This window comes from Otolemur garnettii, unplaced genomic scaffold (genome assembly GCF_000181295.1).
Source record: "Otolemur garnettii isolate 467f Iridium unplaced genomic scaffold, OtoGar3 scaffold00070, whole genome shotgun sequence".
NCBI lineage: Eukaryota > Metazoa > Chordata > Mammalia > Primates > Galagidae > Otolemur > Otolemur garnettii.
The window spans coordinates 2,320,988-2,344,117 of record NW_003852465.1 but is presented as its reverse complement, the minus strand read 5'-3'; the positions used below and the strand labels follow the sequence as shown (position 1 = coordinate 2,344,117).

The following is a 23,130-nucleotide window of genomic DNA, read 5'->3' as shown; positions in this document are numbered from 1 at the left end:
GTTTTTTGATTTTATTTATCTTTTTGAAGAAATAAAATTTTGTTTAATTTTCTGAATGTTTCTTTTGTTTGCAGTTTCATTTATTTCTGATTTAATTTTGGTTATTTCTTTTTTTCTGCTAGGTTGGGATTGGATTGCTCTTCCTTTTCCATTGCCTTGCGATGATTCATTCAGCTGTTAGTGTGATTTCTTTCTGTTTTTCAGATGTAGGCATATAATGTGATAAATTTCCCTTTTAGGGTTACTGCAAAAGCAGTAACCCACAAGTTTTTGGTAGCTTCATTGTTGTTATGCTTGAGGAATTTAATAATTTCCTCCTTTATTCTTCCAAGCCCAACTGTCATTCAGCATAAAGTTGTTATGGCTTTGTGTGGGGATGAAAATTTTTGTTGGAGTTGAGTTCCACCTTTATTGTCTTAAGGTCTGAGAAGATATAAGATATAATTTCAATTCTTTTAATTTGTTGAGGTTTGATTTGTGTTCTAGACATGGTCTATTTTGGACTATGTTCTGTGGCCTGACAAGAAGAATGTATATTCCTTAGCTTTGGTATGATGTGTTCTGTGTATGTCTATTAAACTCAATTGTATTATGGTTACATTTAAGTCCGTTGTATCTTTATTCACTTTCTATTTAGAGTATTTTCCCAGTTTTGTAAGAGGGATGTTAAAGTCACCAGATGTTATGCTGTTATAGGATATCATATTGCTCAGAGCACTTCAGGTCTGTTTCATAAATCTGAAAGCATTTAAGTAGTTTACATAAATATTTAGAATTGAAATGTCTTCTAGTTATATTATTCTCTTGACCAGTATGAAGTTACCATCTTTGTCTTTCTTAACTTTAGTTGCTTCAAACCTGCTTTATCTGAAAATAAGAATGCAACCCTCCTTTATTCTGATTTCCATTTGCCTGAAATGGGAATCTGTTTTCCAACCCTTCAGTCCAAGTCTTGGAGATACTGTTTGTATTGAGATAACTTGGAATTAAATATCCCTCTAAAAGGAGTGTGAAATCTTTGGTGATGGTTGGGAAGTTTTTATTTATTATATTCTCCAGTAGGGTTTCAATTCCTTTGGGTCATTCTTCTTCACCTTTAAGAAATTTTCTGTTAGTTCCTCCTCATGTGCACTTTGTTCTTGTTCACTTCTTTCTCTTTTTCCTTTTCCTTCCTCCTTCACTTTAAATTACCTTCTCTCTGTGCTTAGGTGTTGAACTGTCTTTTTGATTTAGGAAAAAAAGGAAGAGAAGGATAAAGAGTGAGAAGAACGGGAATAAAAAGTTTAAAAAGGGGGGGTAAAAGGAAAACATTGAAAAAAGGTGAGAAAAAGGAGAGAAAGAGATAAAAGAGAGAGACAGGAGAAATGGTGGTATTTAGTAGGGTGGTTTGATCCACACCTTAATTCCAGGACTCTGTGTGGTTCCTTTGAGGTCAGAAGCTCCTTTCCAGCCTAGCCAAAGTCAAGACCCACCTCTGCCAAATATAAAAAAAAATCAACAGTATTTTGAAGTTGGAACCTAGAAATACTGTCTTTTCTAAGGCCAAAGCTAGAAGGACATTTAGACCAGTGGTTCAAGGCCTTCCTGAGCCAGATCAATGCTGTGACACCCTATTTCAGTCCTAAGAGTGAGGCTCTGTCCCATAAATAGAATACAAACTGAAATAGAATAAAACAGATCAGAAAAAAATAACAAAAAGGAGAAAGAAAATTAAGAATAAAATTATATACAATAAAGAATGGGATATCTTCATTGTTGTATGAGAAATTTATGTGAGAAACATGAGAAATGAGAAAAATCTGCAACAAAAGAGAGAAAAGAGTGGAATTAAAAAGAAAGAAATAATAAAAGGGATTGAAAAACTGTAGCAAAAATGGAACACTTGCCATTGAAGAAAGTAAAAATGAAAAACTCAAAATACAATGAACCTAACCCAAACAAACAACAACAAACAAACAAATAAATAAAAAGCACAGGAAAAAAATTGAGTATAGAAGAAAAAAATTAAAAATATATGTGTATATATGTATTGCCATATATTGCCTAAACACCAGGTGGTGCTGTGGTATTAGGAGATGTAAAACACACAGGCTGGTTTTGGTGTGTAAGATGGGGCCAGAGCCACAATCTAGTTGCCAAGGAGAGCCACCCCTATCTTCATGATTTATTTTTCCTCAATCAGGGTTTGGTCATTTTGCTAGCATTCAGTCTACACAGGATTGAGATGTTGCCAAATTTCTTAGGAGGCACACCTTCCGAACAGTGCCCTCTGGACATAAAGTAGCTTTTCCAGAGGTGTGGGAGCTATCAAATCACCCCAAGAATGCTGCCTAAGCTTAGCTGGCATGCCAGACCCAGCCATGCACTAGGACCCTGTGAACTGTTCCTCTTTGGTGGCCCTCCCACAATGGTGGTCCCCTTCTAGTAGCTGAGCTGATGGGAGTTCCATCCTGCATGGTGATTTGATCTTGGCCACCAGATGCTGTTCAAGTTCACTAACTTGCTTAAGCTCTTCCAAGGCAGCCCCAGTGAGCAGCCCAGTCCCAAAACAGAAAACAGCAGGACAGGCCTTTCTTTGTCTCTATCATTCTGCCACCAGAAGGCTGGCCAGCCTCTTCCTGACCCTAGGCATGTGTCTTCTAGCACATCATTCATAGCTCCTGATCTCCTTGTTGGCTCCTGGAGTCCCCTAATGCTCCACCATGCCCCCAGAGTGATGTTCCCAGCAGGATCCCCCAGCCAGAGGTAGCTAGAGTCTTCTTTTCCCTGTTTCACTGGGAAGGACTATAAAGGAGATGTCTCTAGACTGCCATCTTGTACTCCCCTCAACATTAGCACATTTTAAATATGTGAACTGTACCTACTGTATTGTAGGCATTCATTGTTGAATGAATGACTGGATGAGCAAACAGTACACTGCTTATGAACATCAGAATCTAGCAATGTATTCTATTCCTGGCTACAGATTTTGGGTATTAAAAGGTAAAACAAAGGAAAATATTGCAAGAAAACCTATAATTTCCATTTGTAGTTACACAGTTTCCTCACTGAAAATAATTTAAACAATTTTCAAATAAATCCAAATCTAAACAAGAAAATTCCAGAATGGTACAATTCACTAAGCATTTGTCATGTCCTAATGTTAATTCTACAGATTCTTTGCACAGTTATGGTTAGACTAAGAGATAAATCATACCAATTCTGAAATTAGTAAGAACATCTCCAAAAAAAGGAGAAGCATATGGAAAATGTGTCTTCCACACATGAGTTATTGATACTGGAATGTCAAATTATAGTCATGATATGCTGAAATTGACCCATATTATTTCCCAAAATTCAACTGTTAAATTTTTAAGAAATTTGTTAAAAACACTATTATTAACACTAAATTACACAAATGTATTAATTAAATGAAAAAGCTTAAAACAAAGATACTCAAAAGTCACCACTTCCTGATTATTTTACCTTATTTTAATGTTATAAATGTTATGGGGGAATGCCGACTGTATCTGTAAGGTGGCAAAACCATATAATGATATGCTACTGAGCAGCAATTCCCAGTTCCACATCTAGCAACATCATGTGGGAAGGCTGAAATCAGATATGAGGAGAATATTTACACCATAGGAATTGGCAGATGCTATAAAGTAGGACTTTTCCTTTCTCTTATCTGTAGAACAGTCAGTTCTTAAACATTTACCAACATACCATTAGTGTCTTACTATACTGATGTTACTGTCACTGCTGTGGCATCTCTAGCTGTAAATCTCTGGTTTAAATCCCAGGAATTATGTTTTGCTTCACAGAAGGAATAGAGCAAAAGTCTGCTAAGGTTGGCTTCTAGATAGGCAGAGTCAATGCTCAAAAGCAATTTATTATTTAATTTGTATTTTACTCTACTCTTAACATAATGGCCACATTTTTCCCCTGGTTCCCTTTTGTGAAATAGCCCCACCATGTGTCTCTTATCAAGGTTAGGAATTTAGAAAATGATTTCAAAATACAAAGATGCCCAACTCATAATGACTAAAAAGAAAGAAAATAATCTTGAAGGGTACAGTGAGAAAAGCACTCATATGCAATGATAAAGGAACATAAATTAATAAATACTTTAAAAGAAATTTAGCATCTAAAGTAAAACTTTGTCTCATTATTTAAATTTAACATGAAAGATTAATTTATTAAATGGTACTCCAAAAGTATTATGTATGATACAAAACCAGGAATTTGTAATTTGTTTAAAAGAATATTATGTATAATATTAAATGAATTTACAAAACCAATTGAAACTAAAAAGTAAAATTATATGTGTATAAAAAGTGATAGAAGTAAATTCAACTAAATATTAACAGTAGTTTGTTTGTTTTATGTTTGATTATTTTCTTTTCCTTTAAGATTTCTATAATTCCTAAATTTTTAAACTAAAAATACAATTTTTCAATGTATTGTTCAATCTATTTTGATTTGAAAAATGTGCATATGTTTTGTGATGAATTTCATGAAAATATAGCTGGATAAAGCTAGGATTTAAATTATTAATGATTGTGGCATGTATTAAAGGATTTCTTGTTAATTTAACACATAGTATTTACTTGTGTAACTATAAATCACCACATTTTCATGGTGGTAATTTACCAATGTATTTATTTTGCTATAAATAATTCCCATCTTTAACTTAGTATCTTCTAATATTTCTTAACCTTCTTACAATTCTTAAATTAACATCAATTTTAGATTAGCATCATGCCTTTGGGGAAAAAAGTATCAAAGTTTAAATAATAGAATACTTTAAATCCAAAAAAGGAAGAAATGATTTCTTTAAATAAGCATATCTAGCTAATCAATGCTGTGAAAAACAGAGTTTACTGAAAAGTAATAGATAGGGAGAGGGATAAGATAAAGGAGATGCAATCTGTTATCTTTCTATTTTTTTATTATTAATATGTGTAGGGCAAGTAAATGGGGTTAGAGGACTATGATAAATGGCCCTGTGAATTTTCTTTTGATGTAAGAGAAGTTTAGAAACTATTCAGTAACAAATCTGGTATTATGTACCACTTAGTGCATTATGGTATTTTAATTGGGCTTTCTAGTTCAAAATAAAATATTTAATCATATTGAATTGACAAAGTAAAGATTGAACTTATTCACGGTGTACAGTGTGATGATTTGATATACACACTGTGTCATGATGACCATAATCAAGTTAGTTAACACATTCTATTCTCTATGTTAGAGCCCCAGAATGCATTCTTCTTAGAACTGAAAGTTTATGATTGTGCTCTGACATCCAAATCACAATCCGCAAGTATGTGGTATGTCATAAAATTACTTTTATGATTCACAAAGAAAGAATATAAAGTTCTAGGGCATCCTTGATACTTCAAATCTACTTAGGAAAATAATGGCACTGATTTGAATAGTAGTCCTATCTCTACACTTGAAAATGCACATGGTCGAAAAACATACAGGTACTTAATTGACATGTGTTTGAAATGACTGGTTTACCTGAAATTTTGACTTGAGACACCACTCCATCTCCTCCATCGCTGTGGGCACGAACCTCTACAACATACTCTCCGTCCCTGGGGATCGGGACCTCTATGGAGTGTTTATGAGTTGAAAACAGCTTGCCATTATGCTGGCCGTCAGGTCTGTAGAGTACCTTACAAAGTCAAAAACACGAATACTTAATAAGGTCATATAATGAGCCAGTGCCCTAATAATAAAACTAGAATAAAAATGTTTGCACTTTCATTCATAATAATTAATACATTTTAAATCAGTGGAAAAATTCATGTTATTTTTAATTCATGAAAATTTATGTCTACATTTTTCTTTAAGATTATCCAAGATGTGACTGAAGCATCTGAATTTTACTTTTTGAGACAACTCAAAACAATGAGATGAAAAGAATGTAACTTTTTAGGCAACAAGCATAAAACCAGGGCTCTTTCATGTTAGTGAAATGGTCTTTAAAAATGTCTCTCAGCATCTTAAGGAGTTTGCTGGATGCTGCAAACTTATTGCTGCCAAAGAAAAATGAATTCATCTGTTTCTCCTTTTTAATCACTGATTATTCCAACAATTCTATTCTTTAAAGCAGTCATTCTACTTATCTTACTTGACATAACATCTTAAAATTCACTGAGCTTGTTTTTTATCATTTCAAAATTTATCATGGCATTCTGTCATGTGGCTCGGCTATTCCGCTTAGAATACGAAAGCTGAATGGGTTTTGCCAAAATAGCAAACATTGCAAATCTCAATCATTCTTTGTAAGATGGGGCTTTTGTGGAGAAGAACCTAGTAATCTTTTATATACCTTATATCCTGTCACTGTAGATTCATTTGATAGGGCGACGACATGATCCCAGGTGATGATGTAGCGTGAACCAGACCTTATTGAACTGATGATCCTCGGAGGTTTGCTAGGAGCTGTGAAACGCAGTGACATGCCATCAGTGACCACAATATCCCAACTCAGTTCTGCAGACTTCACTGTGTCAGGAGTTATAAGACAGATGATAATGACGCTGGCAGCAGCAACAACAGCACCTAATTCAATGAACGCGTCCTGTATGCCAGGCGCGTGCTCAGCACTTCACACCCATGAGTTCATTTGACACGCTCAATATAAGGCTTACTTGCTTCCCTTCATGTTCTACTTTGGGTTTTTTTCTCTTACAGCCTTTGAAACTCCTGTTTTTAAGGTCACCAATCACATCTACTTGGCCAAATCTAATGTCACCCTTCTGAGTCTTTTTAAATTGAACATTTTTGGAGCATTCCACAGAGCTGAACTTCTTCCTTTCTGAATCTCTTAAGCTCATATTTTAGCAACTCAGCTTCCCATCTGTCTCACTGGCTGCTCCTTCTCATTAATCATCATAGCCTTGCTTAACTTCTAACTGTTAGAACGATTTAGGACTTGATCCTGAACATTCTTTTCTCCTCCCTCTGGGAACCTTCCTTATGTCCTTATATGTGAGCCCATGGCTATCATACTCAAAATTCTATTTCTAACCCTAATTTCTCTTTTGACATTAGACACATGCCCCCACTGCCTATCTGTTCCCAAGAATCTTGAAGATTTCTCAGAGGTGATGTAATCAAGATGAGTGATTGGCCACGGACCCCTAAATCTGCCTCTCACGAGTCCCACCTACAGCCGATGGCATGACCTATTTCTCAAGCAAAAATCCATATTCAGTCTTCCATTCCACTCATCACCAACATCCAAATTAGCAGCAAGTTGCCAACTCTGCCTGCAGAAAATGTCCCACTTCTCCCCGTCTCTGTGGTCACTTAGTAAGAGCCATGAGTGCTCTCCACGAAGACTGAACTAGCCTCCTCAAGGGGTTTTCTGCTTTCACTCTTAACTCACCACTATACATACTCTGTCCAGAAATCAGAAGGATTGTTTAAGAAAACATATATTAGATATTATTCTCTGCCTTGTAATCTTCCATTGGCTTCTTACCACATTTAGATAGAACTCAAACTCTTCACTTACAAGGACTTAGCAGGCATATTTAGTCCCCAGCACACGCCCTGCCATCTATGCCCTGTCCGTACCAGTGCTGTACACCTAAAACATTTTAAACTCTTCCCACCTTCAAGCTTTGCACTAGTAATTCTCCCTGTCTGAAACAGTCTTTTTCTGCTCAGTCCTTCTTATCACTCATCAATCAAATCCTAGCTTAACTGGCATCATCCCAAACTGGTCTTTCCTGACCACTCATTCAGAATTTCCCACCCAAATCTCTCTCAATTTTCTGTTTGTTGTATTTCCCTGACACCTGACATGACGAAACATATTTGTTTTTCAGAATTATATTTAAGTTTCTGTGTCCCTTTCATTAGGTTGTGAGCCCTGTGAGAATAGGATCTGGGTCCGGTTTGGTCCATCTGTATCCTTACCATCCAAAACAGTGCTGGACATGTAGCATGCTTCTGATGAATTAATAAATAAATAAATTGAGTAGAAAAAGAACAAAGGAATGAATGTTCCTTTTATATGTTACAAAACGGAGGTTTAAATACATATGGTAATTTGTCTATCATCATGCATTTAGTAAGTGGCACAGATAGATTTAAAACCAATGTCTGACACCAAACTCTGGCTTTTGTCACCATGTTCTATAATCTCATTAGGAGATTTTGTTTTGTCCCCCAGTGAAGTCCATAAATTTGCAAACTTTAACAGTAATCACACATTCAGATTCTTAAAAAGTACTCTGAGCCCTGTGTACAAATTCCCCTTTTTCATATACTCAACTTGGGTTCAAGAACAGAGACATCAAAGTGAAACCAAGAGATTAGAATGACTGAAAAATCTGAGCAGGGTAGATGGTTTTGTTATATGATCCATGGCAACGTATAGTAATAAGAGCAAATAATTCTACATTTATCTGGCATTTGTGTTGTGCAATGAAGAAGGTTTATACATCAAAGCATATAAAAACAAGCAGAATTTTCATTTTCTCATGCTGTTGATGCCTTCCTACTAAAACAATGTTTACATTCATAAATACAGAAGGAAGGCAAGTTTATGGCACACAATTTTGGGGGAGGAAGTCTTTACAAAATGTGGGGACACAATGTAAAACAAAAATGTTCAATAACGGAACATTAAACGTATGAAGTCACCCTTCTCATTTTTTCATTGTCTACATGTACACCAAGTAACATTTTAAAAGAAATCTCGCATGGCTATAAAGTACGTCAAGGCAGCTAGGTGGAAAATTTCCCCCAAATGCACTTGCATCCCTGAAACAGATGGTACTTGACAAGCCTAAAACCAAAATAGGAGACTCACGTGCTTTCTTGGTGAAGGTCTCGATCACGTCACTTGGAGGTCCGCACCCGGCACTGTTGCAGGCCCCGACTTCCACAAAGTACTGAGTGTCGGGCAGAAGATTCTCCAGCCTGGCCGAGTACTCTTGGCTGCTCACCTGAATTCTGTGTGCTGCTTCTTCTCTGTCATGGCCAGCCCAGTACCGAATCTGGAATCGCAGTTTTCATTTACAGAGACACAAAGGAAACTATTATAAAATGGAACTGGATGGCTCAGATTCACTTGATAAGTGTGAGGTTAATATGTGGAGTGAGCATATTTCAGAACGTTCAGGAGTGGGTGCCTTTCATCTCAGGCAGGGTAGTTTCTGAGTCACATTTACCAAGGTCTGAGGGATGGAGGACCCACGTCCCAGACCCACGTTTCATCAGCCAGTGAAAGCACCTTTCTGTCTGCACTGCCCCCTCTCCTGCTCACTCTGCCTTTTCCTCATACTTTCTTCCTAGGATCCTACTTAAAAGAAACAAAGACACAACCATAAAGCATCATCCTCGCCTACACTTTCGCATGAGGCTTTCCGCCTTGGGGAGGGCCAGACTAACACAAATGCCTTCCCCAAAGTAAGAAAATGAAGAACTTCCTAAATACTAACTCATGTTCACCCTAACAATCTAACCTTTAGAAACACTTGAGCCGACTATGCAGGATTGTTAATCTTCTATGATGATTATGAAATCAATCATCTGAATTAATCTCTGATTCTGCTGCTAAGAGTTTTGGCATTCATTATTCCTGGTAGCCTATTTTGCTTATTTTCATTCAATTAATTAAGTGAACATTTTACCTGCTCAGTAAAGTCTTTCGTGGGTTCCCGGGGAGGAGCTCAAAGTTCTAAAGGGCCTTTGATAAGAAGGACTTTTTGCATTTTTCCAGTTTACCCACATTACAGAAAAACTCACTGGGTATTAAAATTGGAAGTGCAGAGCTTTTGAACCCAACAAGAGGGACAACATGAGTGACGAACATTCTACTGAGATGCACTTTAAAACCACAGGGAAGAAAAGATTATTTTCAGACCCAATTGCCCGCAATTCTCTTTTGACATGTCAGGAAATTAACCTCGAGATAGGGTCAGTCACAGAGGACTCAGGGCTGCCCAGCTGTATATTTCATTTTACATTTTTAATGTGCTGCCTTTCTTTTTTTCCTGTGTATCTTTATAACTTGGATCCATCATACATTTTCATGGGACATGCAGTGGCTATTGGTTTTCATGATCATCTATCTTGTTAACCATTGGCTTTTCCCATCACATTTGAAAATAGAAACAATAACCCCATTATAGTCAGCCTAGACTTCCTCCTGTATACTTGCAGAAATATTTTCCTACAGGAAAGTACGTGAAATGAATTTTCTCTTCTAAACAGTCACGCTTGTCTCTTTGATAGCCAGCTTTGTGTGTGAAAGATGTAAAAGGATTTTAAGAAAGAATGAATGGAAAGAATAATTCTATTATTTGCTTCCAGCAATTTTAATCAACCATCCTCTGGAGAGTCAAGACTTAGATTAAAATTCGGTTATGACAATTATTACTGGGAAAAACATTTCTAAGCTTCCAGGTCTTTATCTTTAAAATGAGGAAATAATTGTGTTTATCTCACATATGGACTAAGTACAATGAAATTCATTAAATATTTAGTAAGTTTCAATAAACGTCATCATTGTTTTCATCATTAATATCATCATAATCATCTTCATCACTGCCATGATCATCACCTTCAAATACCCAGTGACATAAACAGAGAAAATGATTAAATGCAGTTTATTTAATTACTTCCACACAACAGTTCTAAGAGCCAGCGGTCCTTAATACAATGCTAACCCAATTTAGACTGGATTCTGTAGAAAACATGACATCATTCCATATATATTTTAAAAATTTCAGAATACTATGGGGCTATAATCATTTGGTTCCATGATTTGCTCTCCACAGTTGGAGTCTAAGTATAAGCTGTGTCCCTCTCCCAGACAGGGTGCCCTGTACCTGATCGGTGTGAATCTACTTGTCCCCTGCACTCCCCTCTCATCTGCTCAATTTCCATGAGTTTAACTGTCATCTGTGTGAATGGATATTGATCATTTAGTTCCAATTTAATAGTGAGTATATGTGGTGTTTGTTTTTCCATTCTTGCAATACCTCACTAAGAAGGATGGTCTCCAGTTCCATCCAAATTTTTACAAAAGGTATTACTTAATCCTATTTTCTTTCTTTTTTTTTTTTTTTGCAATGGCTGAGTAGTACTCTGTTAGGAACTTCTGTTTAACTCTTAAAGGTTATCTTGTAACTGATCCCCATACTAAACAAAAAGAATATAGTGTTGGATGCCACATAAATTAATGGGACACAGAATATTCTAAGAAATAACATATTGGAAAACATATACACATATATTTATGAAAAAATATTTTTGCTTTATAAAAATGGAACTCACCTGATAGGTTTCCACTACTTTTTCTAAAACATGTTTCCAATAAACAGATATCTCAGAAGATGATAAGACTTTCAGACCTACTTCTGTTGGGGCTTCACTAGGAGCTGAAATTTGATGAGAACATTCCATTGTTAGTAAGATTTTTACACAGACGTTGAATAGCACCTTTTGCTATGTGAATGAATATTCCCCAAATGGTTTAATGTTTTCAAAATAAAAGAAGTCAAATTATTTTTATTAACTCTGCCTCTGTTTTTACTAATGTTCTTTATTTCATGGTCGTTAGTAATATACATACACACACTTTCATAGACATGAAAGTTAACATACTTGCAGATGTATACACAAACACATCCACATACTTAGGAAAGCTTCACGGATTACTACTACATCTATGAATAAGAACCATACTGATTTATTTTTTACTATTCTCAACTGATATGCTCAAGAAAGCCTGTAGTTGCAAATTAAAGTTAATAATATTTGGCTTATTAACTCTCCGTTTTTATACAAAATAGGAAAATAGTATTTATTATACAAAATTATTCATTAAAACTAATTTTCTCTTATTTTTTATATTTTATAAAATGACTATAAGCACCAGTAATATTAATAAAACTTCCCTCAAACATATGTTCGAGCTAAGACCTTTAAAAAAAAAAAAGAAACTTCAGATCCTTTGAAACAAGTTGTGACATCCACTGTTTCTTAAGCTCAGGAAAGCTTTTGTATGTCTAATCTTCCAACTGGGCTTCAAGTCAAATATGTATCCAAAAGGCCTGTGTTCAGGGAAAAAAGTAATTTACATCCCTTATGAAATTTACACAAAGAAACCAAAGAAGCCTTTAAGCAGGGTGATCAATTTTTATTGTCTTTCATTAAAAAGCCATAATCCTATTTAATGTTAAAAAATTTTTCTACACACGAATATTGTTGCCTTTCAGAATCCAGGTAAACATGTAGCACTATGATTAATTTCTTAGCAGGAGAAGAAAAGATTAACACTTATACAAGTTTCAGCATGTGCAAGTTTTATGAGACTCATGAAATATTTAGGAGAGAAATATAATTAAATACAAATGCCCATCACTAAATAGACAACAAGCTATTTGCCTAAAAGGTCCTTCAGCACCAAATAAAGCAGTCAAAGAATGGTATTAGGTGAGAAGATAACTCATAAAATGCTTTTAACTTTCATTTTCTCTGTCAGAGAAACTCATTTTCAAATTATTAAAACTGAGGCTAATTATAGTTTTGCTGCATGAGCACAAGCATATAGAAAATAAGATTTGTCATAAAGACATTTATATTGTTAGATAATAATTTATTCCTATTTTTTTATTCTCTCACTGCATTTGGTTGGGCTATCTTTTAAAAGGATGCAACTCTGTATGACTGTGTTTCGTATCTTTGTAAGAAATTTTATTGTGTATATTTCAGGTATATGACATGATATTATGAGATATATTTATATATATGAGTGTATGTGTGGTAAAATGGCATGTATAGAAAGCAAAGATGATGATAGGATTTGAATATACTGGGGGTGCCAAAAAGTATATACTTTTTTTTTTTTTTTGCAGTTTTTGCTCGGTGCTGGGTTTGAACCTGCCATCTATGGCATATGGGGCCAGTGCCCTTCTTCTTTGAGCCACAGGCACTGTCCAAATGTATATACATTTTAAGAGACATTATCTATATACTACTTTTTGAAGCTAAAATGAATTATGGTAACAACGTGTAGTATGATGCTTGCTCAAAAGACAGCACAGTCAAATGAATGCTAATGTCACCATGTGACAGGCAGGACAGTGAAAGAAAATGGTAGAGGTACGGTTGTCCTTCAAGGAGCACAAGACTATTCTGAAGCAGTATTTGAACTTCCAGAATGTGGTGGAAGTACAGCAATGGCGGTGTGACATCCAACAGAACCTCCAACATGCCTGACAACTACACACATTCACAGTATGTCCGAGGCGTCCACTACTGTGTGTGATGTGCACCAGGGAAGATCCAGGAGATCTCACAACATCACTCAGAGGTCGTTCTCCATCAGTGGAAGTGTCTGGATGCTGCTGGTAACCACTGGGGGCACCTCTCGTAATTGCAGAAATCAAAGGGGACTTACAGTCATTTGTAGTATCAGTATATACTGAGTATTACAACTTTAATATAGTTTTTATTTTCCTTAAAATGTGTATATATTCTTGGTACCCTCTGTATATTACATTTTTAACAAATATGAAAGCTAATAATTCTGCTGAAGGGAGGAGCACATGCGAAAATTTCTATTGAGTTCTAAGGAATGACTAAATGTGTATTTTAGAATAAAAACAATGCAATTGGGTATACCAAAAGAGTGTTGATCCCTTAAACAAATGGAAGGGTCCCTCACACAGTTCTAGTTTTCAAAGTCTTCCATCTGTGCTTCTCACTCAAGTGCAAAGAACAACTTGGCCAAGGGTAAATGGATAAATGTTAGATCAGAAGGCAATGGAATCTATTCGCTTTACTATTAATTATTTACATAGCACACATGAATGAAGAACCATAGAGGAAGGTCTTTTTTTCTTAAACAGAATATAAATAAAAAGCTTAGCAACTTTACCAGAAAAACATAGAAAACAATGTAATTACATTTAACCTAAAACTGTATGTCATTCAGCATAAATACACAGAGTCCTCCAAGAGCATGCTCAAATTAGTTAATGTCCCTAGAAAAACAAAAAGATCTAGCATCAGTTTTTTTTTTTTTTTTTCCTAAATGACTTACAGGACAAAGTTCTGTCTTTTCAAGAAAAAATAAATTCAACTGCCTTATTGATCCTCTTTTCATATAGTTATATCTAGAGTCCCTTAACTGAAATTCAAGCAAATACTGTATTGTAATGATAACCAAGTTACATAAATGCTACAAAGGCACAAATTTTGGTTTAGAATTTTAAGGTTTACAAAAAATGTATAGGCTATGCCATTTTAAAATTGTAAAACTTTATGAATGCATTCACCTTCCAATCAAGTATGGAGAATTTCTGACTACAAAGTTATAATCATGAGCCCAAGGACAGGCACCTATGCCAATTATTTTAGTGAAGATTTCCTAAATACGTGGACGTGATCTAAAGAATTTTAACAGCATTCCTGTCATTTAGGTGAAATGAATTGACATTTTAATTGGGCTCACAATAATACTCATTTACTAAATGCATAGTATGATCAAAAATAATCTTGGTAAATCAGGACTGAAAGAAAGTGAACTAAATGCCTACGAGAGAATTCCATTTTCCTCCCTCATTGTGTTAGAAAGGTCTTTCTTTTACCTACCGTCCTGTGCTGAATTAATGACAGCTGTAAGGCTGTAAGGTCCATCCCCTTTGTTGTTGAAGGCCTTGACTTTGACTTGAAAAGCGGTTGAAGGGCTCATGGTTTCATCTTTATGGACGTATCTGCCGGTGTCTGGATTAGTAACAGTAACTTTTTTCCATTCTTCTCCATCAAATGGCTTAAATGCCACGATGTAACCAAAATTGTTGCCATAGTGGTATTCTCTTGACAAAGGCTAAATGGAAATTAAATATTCAATAGGTTTTAGTGATACAGTTAACACAGGAGGAAATCCCCATGCAAAGAATAATACACATGGAAACAAGCTCTTAGTAAAAACACACTTGGTTCTTAAGTCAGGGCTCGTTGCAAATGCCAGAGCATGACATGCGATGATGGTGTTTACCCAGGGGCAGCCTTGCTATTTCGGGGACACACAGGGAACTCTCACCCTGGGGGATGTTCTCCTAGATGCCATATGACACTGAGGGAAAAATCACCTACTCGATGTCAATGATGTTTTCTCCGGCCATAGAATCTGCCATCTCAAGATTCCTTCCCAACACTCCACATCCCGCCTTCCTGCTACATTTTTTCCCTTGAACACTTTCATGATCTCACACTGTATTTTGCTACTTATCAACTTTATTGTTTCTCCCATCTACTGGAATGTGATTTTTATGAAGGCAGAGGTTTCTTTCTTTTAGTTTTGTTTTCTTCTTTATTCCCAACACCTAGACTAGGGCCTCCAGTGTTTAGTGGAGGAGTAATGAAATTTCTTTAGAATTAAAAGGCAATGGTAAGAGAGTTATAGGAGACTTTAGAATATCTTTAGAATATCTTCATTATAATAAAAAGGAAACTGGTCACAGGAATAAAGGAGAAAGTGACAAGGAAGAAGGGGCAACACTGGACTCATTTATAGGAGCTGGCTTTGGGCCCCTAACTCCAGGGCTGAAGAAAGGGCTCAGTTTGCATTATTTTCTCAGGGTTTCTTATTACTACACATGCCAATTGCCCAATAAAGACATCTCTGTCGAACCTCACAATGTGTTATTTATAAATACTGACCTAAAGCTAGTTTCCACCCTGTCATTTGGTCTTTGTTAGCCAGTAAGGTAAATGTGCAAATTGTATATTTACTTTTGTCTACAGAAAATCAAAGTCAAATTGTCTCCAGGCAAAAACCCTGAACTCAACATAAAACCATTGTTTGGATATACTCGTGTTAAACAGAAAGATACAGAAATGTATAAAGGTCAAATGGAGGAAGCTGTGCTTGGGTATACAGCGTAGCTATGTGATTTTACTACAATCTAACATTTCTACAGTTCTTTAAACATATTTCTTATTGATAGTTCTCTACTTAGTTTTTGGAATTTGGAGTATAACAGAATCAGCAATGGAGCTTTCAGAAATAATGTTTTTCATGCTCCATTCCCAGAATTTGATTTTTAACTTTTGGAGAAAGATTTTATAATCCTTAATCTTGGATAAGGCTCAACTTATTTGGAAGCAGACAGTTGAAGAGTTTACAAAAATCAAGCCATATGGGAAAGAGTCAAATGTTCTAGTTTTTATAATATTTATAATTTTTGAACATGTCATTGACATTGAAACTTAGAAATAAATAATTTGAGATTTGAATTAGCAAAAAAATAGGTTTTCCCAAATCTTGATAAAAAATGTGATTTGAATGCCGAATTTATAACATATGACTACAAAAGGGACGGTAATGTTAATTTCTGCTACATATTCACTTATACATATCAATCAATTTGGTCCATGCCAAGAGTAAAACCTGCCATTTTTCCTGCAGTCCTTAAAATTCTTTGGAGTCTAGATCATGCTTTGTCTGTAGCAATTAAACACTAAGAATAATGAATGAATGAATGAACGAATCTGCATAAAACACGTTGCCTGGATACATGCCAGATGTCTGATTCAAACAAGTTTGTCCTATCACAACCTTCCCCACTCCTTCCCAATAGCTCTTCTATTTCAAAACTCCAGGTAAGAGGTATAGTTTTTCAGAGATCCATACTTTCTGATCTGGAACTTCTTTGGTCATGAAAATTTAATAAAATACCTCAGTCACAAGTTTCTTGGACTCCTAACACTATCCTACACTGATACATTACAATAGTGATCAAAGTCAGCCTTGAATGAGGATGTAGCCTCCAATTTAAAAATGAGTTTTGATACAAGTTTGTAAATTGAATCTTTGGAGTTTAGAATGTCCAGAGAATACGTTCTAAATTACAGTTGGGTTACAAAGATACAATGAGTTCAAAATATCTCTGCAATTGAAAAGTTGCATATTTAATTGGCTAATGGGCCCCTTACCATCCAGAATTCATTTTTGCAAAGGAACTGCACAGGAAGTCACAGTACAGCAGATAAAGTCTGACTTTAGGAAAAAAATAAGTAATGTATTCTTACTTGGATATTGGGTGATCTCTTTTATCTCAATTTATTTCAGAAATCAAATGGGTTTTGACATAAGGCATAGATAAAACACCCTACAACATGTACAACTTAATACTTACTGCCCACGTTATGGTCAGCTCTCTGTTGCTTCCACCCCCACCTCCAACATCTGAAGGAGCCACATTCGGTGCTGAAACAAACAAACAATCAAATATACAAAACAACCACGACAACAGAGTCTGTGTTATTTCCTTCCTGCTGTTTGAGCTATTATGTGCTACAGAAATGATGATTTTGTTCTTTTATGAGGAAAAACAGGCCACATACATGATCTACTCAATTATCACAACAATGGCTTATAGTGGTTGTAATAACCTGTTTTCTTGTCAAGATAGAAAATGATTTGGTGCCACAGGAAATGTGCCATTTCAGATAGGGAAGCGAATTTGCCTCCCGTATCATCATCATCTTCTTCTTCTTCTTCTTTTTTTTTTTTTTTCCTGCTCTGTGTCTTTTCATTTAATATGATTCTGGAAGATTAGACAGACTCTGTTGGGAAAATGTGTTAACACTCTTAATGACATCAAAACTTAATGAACCCCATGAACCTTTAACAACTTACTGTTTTGTTTGTTTTATGCTTCATTTCTACAAATAAATGTTAGGAGACCATGCATTTCGTATAGCACTGAATAATGTTTCTGCATATATCTGGGAACACTAGAAATCTAGCATTGTCTCTCCTGTGCTCCCTTCCAAAGCCTCAGTCTCTCAGGAACTTTGCCTCATCAGGGCCTCCTCTCTCCTCTTGCCTTGTCCGTCAGTCTGGGACTCTCTGATGGAGACGCTCTACTCTCTGCTGTCTCTCTGTTCTTAAAAGCCTTCCTGTTACACTGCTTTCTTCTTGCTCCTCAAGCCATCACACCCTTTCCTGTCACTGTATTACATGGAAGAACTGATGTATGACTATGTTTTTTTGTACTTCACTCCGTAATCATTTTTGAAGAACCCACAATCTATTTCCACTTCTTTATATTACTGAAATCACTCCTTCAAAAATCACAATGCCAAGTCCAGTGGCTTCTCCAAGGTATTCACTCTTCTTAAAACCCTTTCAGGGTCAGCAGAGTATTGGATGTGTACGCTTAGCACCTAACTGGGCCTTGTAACAATGAATAATACATTGTTTATTCCTGTGCTCAAAGCTCCACCCAGCTACCCAGCCATGTAGATAAACCCTGGGTTTCTACAGAGGACACACACTCTCACACAAATGCCTTGGCTCAGTCTGAACCACCAGGCCTAGATACTATGTTAGCATTTCCTTTACCCACGACCCCCAATCCTCAGAGTGCAACATTTCATGAGTTACAGACCCTACCAAATCATTATGATTCAAAGATGCACAGTACAAAAATTTCTCCCAAATGCTAGTTAGCTAAGTTTTTGGTGAAATATTACATAAATTGCACAGACTAAATAAAACTGTATGTTTTTCCTTATATCTATATTACATGATGATTCCCTTTCCTCACAAAGAAATTAAGATCAAATTTGAGAAATTTCATTTTACTGTTTAACTGTCACCATTGGAAGTATTTGAAAATTAAACTGGGTACTAAAAATGTTAAAAATAAATTATTTGTTATACTTTAGAGAGAATACGTATTGAGGGCTGGAATATTAAAATAACTTCTGGAAATACTTTTCACCCTATAACTCATATTCTGAAGTTTCAACTCTATATGGTATAAAATACAGAAAGCATGTTGTCCTATTATTGAAGAATATGTCAAATTTGGCAGGCTTCACTCAGTCCAAGTATAGTAGTCACAGGCAAATAATTTAAAAAATAACTCTAAAAGAATTTATTATTCCGCAATTTATTGACTCAATGTTGCCTCCTTAGGACGAACATGATTTGCCAAAGCATTGGACTGTCATGCTTTTCATTATAATCAATCAATATCAACCATTTTATTTAGCATAGAGCCCCAAATGGAGGCTGTTCATTATGAAATTGAATTTTTTTTCCAGTTCATCATGTTTATTTTAGGTACTTTTTAACCCTCTTCAAATAAGTAATTCAAGATTGATTTGCTCTTCAAAGATCCCCCAGGGAGCTCATGATGCTGAAAAGATAAAATAAAAGGAAAGAATAAAGTGCTTTTATATCTTCCTGGGATTAACTATTGACTTAATTTTTTTCCATTTAACTTTGAGTGTTCAGTTGTAGCCTCTGCAGGTTGGGAAAGTCGTTTCACAGGTGGAACTGATACAGAACCTATACGTCTAACATGACTCTGAGAACAGAGCAGTCTGATGCCCTGTTTGTGTTCAGTCCTGTTGAAATAGGAGAACTTGGCCAAAGAGTGATGGGATTTGTTACAGGGAAGTAAACTACCTCAAGCACAAGGGAGGTTATTTAGCTTTAAGCTCTAGAGCATTTAACAGAGAACAGACTAGACATTTGCTAAACAATAAATCACTTAAAAGAATTTAGGATATTTAGGGAAAAATATTGAATGATTCATCATGAATATACTATATTTATAATTCTACTGTGAAAGGTTAAAACAGTAAGGTGCTTTAACTTGTCCTTTTGCCTTAATAGATAGTCTCTTGTGATGCTTATAAAAGTGCTTCTGTATTTCAGCCATAAATCTAAAACAATTTTATAAAGAAAGTCAGCCCAATGCCCTGACTATTCTCTCCTAAGGAACCAATGTTGCTAATTTTCCTTTTAGATTTGAATGCTTATGTAATTTGCATACAATTCCCTCCTTGGGCTGCGATATTTATTTAACAACTTAACAAATTGGCTTGTGATAAATTCTAAATGATAAAAATCATGGTGTATACGAAGACAGGCCCTTGATTCAAAATATTTGACTATTTGAGTTCTTGTTAATGATTGCTTCAACTTGTATGTATGATCATTTTCACAGACAGAATGTTAACCATGAATGTAGTTTTCACTTTAATTTGCATGGACATTTCATTGTGGCTTAATCAATACAAATTTCTTCGTGAGAGATTTTCTTTGGTTGTACAAGTAATGGTCTAGTCTAGAAAACCAAGGCACTGAAGTCTGACACCAGGTTCAATGCAATGCTCCGTCTACACGTGCATACTGAAGCGTTTAAATATAAAATCCTGAAGAGCTGTCAATAGCATCAAATGAACTATATAACATCTGTATATTTAAATGAGGGTAGTTCTTTGTAATTGTTTAAAGCTCCTGCCCTGAGGGTAGAGCAGATTACAAACACTCCTAATTGAGTGTACCCTGTTAAACTGATGATCTTCCCATCGTAGGTAGAAAAGATACAGGGTCTCAGATAATTCACAACAATGTCTCATTGTCTTGTCAGATAGAAATTATAGACAGAAATTATTTTAGGCTTTGTTTTCAAAAGGACATTTAAATAGGTAGAGCAGAGAAAGTATTTTAGTTGTTTAGTGGAATGATAATTGAAGAGCAAGTCAGTTGGGGAAAATGTTTGAATGGGCAGGAAAGAATGCTGTAAACCGAAATAACCCTAACGCAGAGTCAAATTCGTATGACAAATCCAAACTATGAATTATTTGTAAAATAAGTAAAGGAACTGACACTTTCTAGTCTACTTTTCTCGGTATATGAATAATGCAAACATCTAGTGTATACATATGTAATCTTGTTTTCAAGTAAAACAAAATATTTTGGTAATAGGCTCTGCACCTATAGCTCAGCAGCTGGGGCACCAGCCACATACACTGGAGCTGGTGGGTTCAAATCCAGCCCAGGCCTACCAACCAGCAATGACAACTACTACCAAAAAGTAGCCAGGCATTGTGGTGGGTGCCTGTAGTCCCAGCTACTTTGGAAGCTGAGACAAAAGTATTGCTCAAGTCCAAGAGTTTGAGGTTGCTGTGAGCTGTGACACCACTGCACTCTACCCTGGGTGACAGCTTGAGACTCTGTCTCAAAAGAAAAAGCATTTTGGTAATAGATCTAAATTGTACTATACAAATCTCACTATTGGCCTTGGTCACCCCTTCTCTCTTCATCATCCTGTATTAACTTGCAATTGCCAGAAAAATCATCTTACCATCTTTTTTTCCCTCCCTTTTCTTCTTCTTTTACAAATAATTTTGAGTGCCAACTATTGACATCACGTCAATATGAAGAAAGTCTGATTCCTGTCCTGAGAATGCTCCTTTTTTAGTGATAAAAATTAAATATATACAACTAGTTTTAATTCAATGTATTAAGTACTCTTGGCTCAAAATAGTTTGCTGATTGAATGAATGATCTCAGCTTAACATTTGATGCATCTAGAGTTTAGAAATAATTTTTACATACCTTACTTAATTGGATACTTAGAGCAGTACTTTGAAGTAAGTAAATAGAGTAATAACTTTATTCCCCACTTAATAGAAAAGGCAAATGAGTCCCAAAGAAGTTAGTTAACTTGCCCAGCTTACCCTCCTCACATTTAGAGAAGCTTCCAACTTTATTTCAGGTCTGCTGATGGCTTAAAAATCTATACTCTTTCTTTCTTTTTATAATAGATTTGCCTATTTGTCTATCTAATTGTTCTAACAGCAACTAACTTTATGATTTCCCAACTATAAAGCATGCTCTTAGCACCATTTCTCTCCTTTATCAAATATATGTTTTTTAAAAATGAACAACTTCATTAGACATTAAATTAAGGCTTATACATAATAAAACAGTACTATTTCTGTTTTTTTAATTTTTCCTCTTTAGACTGGCTGGATCTGGCAAAGTAAACACCAAAGCTGTTAAAACAAACCTGAAAGCATCATTTTAGGATATTGACTCACCAACTGCACCTGCTGAGCCCTTAGCTATGGGGGTACATCAACAATGGCTCATTACTTCAAAGGATGCTTTTATTATCTCCTTCTTACAGTCAAAATTAAATGGGCTAAAATTAATTACAAACACATCTTCTAATTCTTCATGTGGGAGCCTGCATTTTATAATGCACTTGTCTCAATCCAAAGAATACACCCAACTGTGCACTGAGATCTTAACATCGAGTAATTGGACAGATAAGGGCATGTGTGGCACTGGATAATGTCACGTCTCTCAATCAGCATAATGAGGTGGAGGACCAAGCTTTCTATCAAATGGAATCAGCCTTTATCCCACATAACATATGCTGCCATCTCATAGAGGTTTGTTATAATGGCACATGACAAGACAAACATCCCCCATTTAGAAACTATTTTTATTGTCTTACAAGGATGAAAAATGTAAATTACCAATTTTATGTAAATTACCAATTTAATGGAAAAGAAAAATAATAATCAAAGAAAAACTGTTGAATTTTATATTATACATATGAAATGATGAAGATAATTAAAAATACATGAAACTATATGACCTTACTTCAACCTGTACAATGCTTATAAGAAAGGAAATATGTTATCAAATGAGCTGACCAGTTATAAAGTAGACAAGAGGAGATTCTGTCTCAAAAGAAAAAATTAAAGTAGACAAGAAACCACATTTTCTTAAAAGCACAATATATTTTAAAGGAACCATGATAGCATAATAAATAAATTCAATTGGGCAAATACCATGCATCACAGTTGCACAGTTGACTTTTATGGTCAACTACTTTCCTTATAAGTTTTTAATTATGAAAACAATCCCCTGAAATAGATAATTCCCATTTAGAGTTGAGAACATTGAAGTTTAATAATACACACGGAGTCACAGAGCTTTCCAATGAGAGAGTACTGGCATCCCTCCCAAAGAATCAGGAGTCTGGAAGTGTGGTACTACACACCATCTCTGGAAAGTGATCTAGGAAAGAAGTCTCTAGAATTAGGAAAGACCTGGATTCAATCCTAACTCGACCTTACATTAGATGAGTTCGATCATAACTTCCTGATCTGTTTCAGAAAGACACTGTGAATCAAGGGAAGGGATGCAAGTGAGGGTGAAGTATCCATCTGACAACACAGAGCAAGTGTATAAGCTGTGGCAGCCCCAAGAGTTGATTAAGGAAAGATTCTGAAATATTTTCTGATGCTAGATTAATAAATGTGTTAGAGGCTTTAGGACTC

The 23,130-nt window shown here is 35.5% G+C and overlaps 1 protein-coding gene across 2 annotated transcripts in view; it reads right to left on the bottom strand.

Moving 5' to 3' along the window:
- Positions 1 to 23,130, bottom strand: part of CNTN1 (contactin 1) — a 344,737-nt gene that overhangs the window by 49,305 nt on the left and 272,302 nt on the right. For both annotated transcript variants that reach the window (XM_003793535.2, XM_003793536.2), the window contains 6 exons: positions 17,166 to 17,236; positions 14,617 to 14,851; positions 11,293 to 11,396; positions 8,822 to 9,008; positions 6,326 to 6,438; positions 5,509 to 5,665 (listed from right to left, as the gene is read on the bottom strand). In XM_003793535.2, coding sequence (XP_003793583.1) covers positions 5,509 to 5,665; positions 6,326 to 6,438; positions 8,822 to 9,008; positions 11,293 to 11,396; positions 14,617 to 14,851; positions 17,166 to 17,236 — 867 coding nt within the window. The remainder of the gene's footprint in view (positions 1 to 5,508; positions 5,666 to 6,325; positions 6,439 to 8,821; positions 9,009 to 11,292; positions 11,397 to 14,616; positions 14,852 to 17,165; positions 17,237 to 23,130) is intronic.